This window comes from Colobus angolensis, unplaced genomic scaffold, assembly GCF_000951035.1.
Source record: "Colobus angolensis palliatus isolate OR3802 unplaced genomic scaffold, Cang.pa_1.0 Scaffold49, whole genome shotgun sequence".
Lineage (NCBI taxonomy): Eukaryota > Metazoa > Chordata > Mammalia > Primates > Cercopithecidae > Colobus > Colobus angolensis.
Window position 1 is genome coordinate 9,145,940 of NW_012118376.1, and position 3,470 is coordinate 9,149,409.

At 41.5% G+C, this 3,470-nt stretch overlaps 1 protein-coding gene across 1 annotated transcript in view; it reads right to left on the reverse strand.

Moving 5' to 3' along the window:
• The window catches only part of CDK7 (cyclin-dependent kinase 7), a 58,867-nt gene that overhangs the window by 35,466 nt on the left and 19,931 nt on the right, over positions 1-3,470 (reverse strand). Inside the window, exons 4-5 of the mRNA XM_011959366.1 lie at positions 2,122-2,189; positions 1,086-1,346 (exon numbers count right to left, since the gene is read on the reverse strand). Of these exons, the coding sequence (XP_011814756.1) occupies positions 1,086-1,346; positions 2,122-2,189 (329 nt within the window). The remainder of the gene's footprint in view (positions 1-1,085; positions 1,347-2,121; positions 2,190-3,470) is intronic.

A 3,470-nucleotide genomic window follows, 5' to 3' on the forward strand; every position in this document is an offset into this window, starting at 1 on the left:
CCTGTAATCCCAGCTACTCGGGAGGCTGAGGCAGAAGAATCGCTTGAACCCAGGAGGTGGAGATGGCAGTGAGCTGAGATCGTGCCATGGCAACAGAGCGAGACTCCGTCCCCCAAAAAAGAAAGAAAGAAAGAAAAAAGAATTCCAGCTGTTCCAGTCATGCGAGGTGGCTCACGCCTGTAATCCCAGCACTTTGGGAGGCTGAGGCAGGCAGATCACCTGAGGTCAGGAGTTCAAGACCAGCCTGGTCAACATGGCGAAACCCTGTCTCTATTAAAAATACAAAAATTATCCAGGCATGGTGGCAGGCACCTGTAACCCCAGCTACTCGGGAGGCTGAGGCAGCTGAATTGCTTGAACCTGGGAGGCAGAGGTTGCAGTGAGTTGAGATCACGCCACTGCACTCCAGCCTGGGTAACAGAGCGAAACTCTGTCTCAAAAACAAAAAATAAAAACCAAAACAAACTTGGCTTTCAAAAGAATGACATTACTCTGGTTACATGGAAATAAGTTTCTTTATTTTTTAATATAATTTTTAAAGTAGAGACAGGATCTCACTATGTGGTCCAGGCTGGTCTTGAACTCCTGGGCTTAAGCAATCCTCTTGCCTTGGCCTCTCAAAGTGCTCAGAGTACAGGCATGAGTCACTGCACCTGTCCGGAAATAAACTTAAAATTCTTATACCTTGGCTGGGCATGGTGACTCATGCCTGTAATCCTAGCACTTTGGGAGGCTGAGGAGGGCGGATCACTTGAGGTCAGGAGTTCAAGACTAGCCTGGCCAACATGGTGAAACCCCATCTCTACTTAAAATATAAAAATTAGCCAGGCATGCTGGCACCTGTAATCCTAGCTACTTGGGAGGCTGAAGTGAGAGAATCACTTGAACCCAGGAGGTGAAGGCTGCAGCGAGCTGAGATCATGCCATTGCACTCCAGGATGGAGTGAGACTCCATCTCAAAAAAAAAAAAAAAAAAAAAAAAATCTTACAGGTCTAATGCTCATTTCTCCAAAAATGATGTCAACTAGCTATGGGAACTTGGAAGGCAGAAAGGCCAATGAAATCCAAATCTTTGTATGTAACACTGGGAATATCATTAAATGATTAGAAGAAAATAACTTAAGAGATCCTTTTGACTCAGAGTATATCCAAATTTCAACAAAATTAAGCTTTTTTTTTCCTTTTACTAGCAGTATCTTCTTACATAGAAAACAAATATTTAGGTTCTTGTTTGATAAACTGGGACAAAGGAATTTCTCCAGGAATCTTAATCTTACCTCTAGATCAGTTTCCATAAAATCAAAGACAAGGCTAATATTAGATTTATGTCCAAAAGCATCAAGGAGCTGCAAAGTAAAAAAATTAAAATGTGATTCACTATTTAATACCTGACAGTATGATAGCAACTGAGGCAATTTTTTAAAATTTGAAAAGCATTTAAACTGTTGGTAATTCCCTATAAAGCTTAAATCATTTGATTAAATTTGACATTTTCCTTTTTTGGACAGTACTAAAGGAATTAGTATTTTGAAGCACAAAAATATTAAATTTTACTTAAAAAAATACCCAACCTCTTTCCATAATATTTGGAGTTATAATTAAGAAATTAACCAGTGAAAACCTCATTCCAGTCTCCAATTTAAAAGAAAAGTCCCAAACATGATTCTTAAGAAATCCTGTAAATAACAGCGGCTATCAATGAATGAATGAATACATTTTCTATGGCAGGCACTATTCCAGATAAAATTGGCTAGTCTCACAACTACCCTATGAGGCAGGGACTCCGGGGAGTTGTGAGTAAACATACTCAAGGTCTCACACAGGCAGAAAGAAAGGTTTTGAATTCAGGTTCACACTCTCAGCCACTATATGCTAGAGCTCCCTAGACTTCAAAATTATTTTTGACAAAATTAGCCTACATGTCAATATTTCATTTATTTAATCAGTGGTATAGTTTTAAAGACAATGCCTACGAAAACAACTGGGATAGGAAATGTATTTCCTTTAAGCTTCTGTAAGGCTCATCTAGAACAAGTCATCTTGCTGAGCCTTTAATCAACATCCATTATATTAAGAAAAGGCAGAGTCCCAAATCCCAGTAACAGTTTTGATCATACTCACACCAATTATATTTGGATGACTTAGCTCCTGTAATAATTTTATCTCTCTTAAGGCTGTTCTATTTATACCTATATAAAAAGGCAAAGCAAAATGTGAGTAATTCTGAAATCTCAAACCTTAAAAACACATTTTTTTTTTTTTTGAGATGGAGTCTCGCTTTGTTGTCCAGGCTGGAGTGCAGTGACGTGATCTCAGCTTACTGCAACCTCCACTTCCCAGGTTCGAGCAATTCTCCTGCCTCAGCCTCCTGAGTAGCTGGGATTACAGACATGTGCCACCATGCCCAGCTAATTTTTGTATTTTTAGTAGAGACAGGGTTTCACCATGTTGGTCAGGCTGGTCTCGAACTCCTGACCTTGTGATCCGCCCGTCTTGGCCTCCCAAAGTGCTGGGATTACAGGCTTGAGCCACCGCACCCGGCCATAAATTATATATTTTTAACTAGTTATCTAAATAGCTACCTAGCTATTTAGGTAAACAGCTAGCATCTACCTAGCTAAATTATCAGCTTTGTTCTAAAAGCTGAATGTTCCCACTATTTCATAAACTGTATTTTGTACCTTGAATTTCAGAGCTACAAGAAACATTACTTTTCTAGTTGTATTTTGGCATTGTATGAGCTAATCCAAGACAATCACTATAACTATATTTTTTCCCCACAACAACATTGTAGCACAAAGAATACTGAACTTAAAGCCAAAAGACCTATTTTCTTCTTTTTTGTTTTTGAGACAGGGTTTCACTCTGTCACTTAGGCTAGAGTGCAGCGGTGAGGTCTCAGCTCACTGCAACCCCCGCCTCCTGGGTTCAGGTGATTCCCCGACCTCAGCCTCCTGAGCAGCTGGGACTACAGGTATGCACCACCACACCCAGCTAATTTCTGTATGAGTTTTCACTATATTGCCCAGGCTGGTCTAGAACTCCTGGGCTTGAGATATCTGCTTGCCTCGGCCTCCCAAAGTGCTGGGAATACAGAAGTGAGTCACTGCACCTGGGCCAAAACCCATGTTTTAATACTCTATCCGTTATCAGCAGCCAACCTTGAAAAAAAATGTAACTATGGCCAGGTCACTTAGCAACTTAGCTCTTTATCCATTATAAAATGAGGGGGCCGGGGCCGGGCACGGTGGCTCACGCCTGTAATCCAGCACTTTGGGAGGCCGAGGCAGGCAGATCACGAGGTCACGAGATCAAGACCATCCTGGCTAACACGGTGAAACCCCGTCTCTACTAAAAATACTAAAAACAAAAATAGCCAGGCTTGGTGGCGAGTGCCTGTAGTCCCAGCTACTCAGGAGGCTGAGGCAGGAGAATGGTGTGAACTCCGGGAAGTGGAGCTTGCAGTGAGC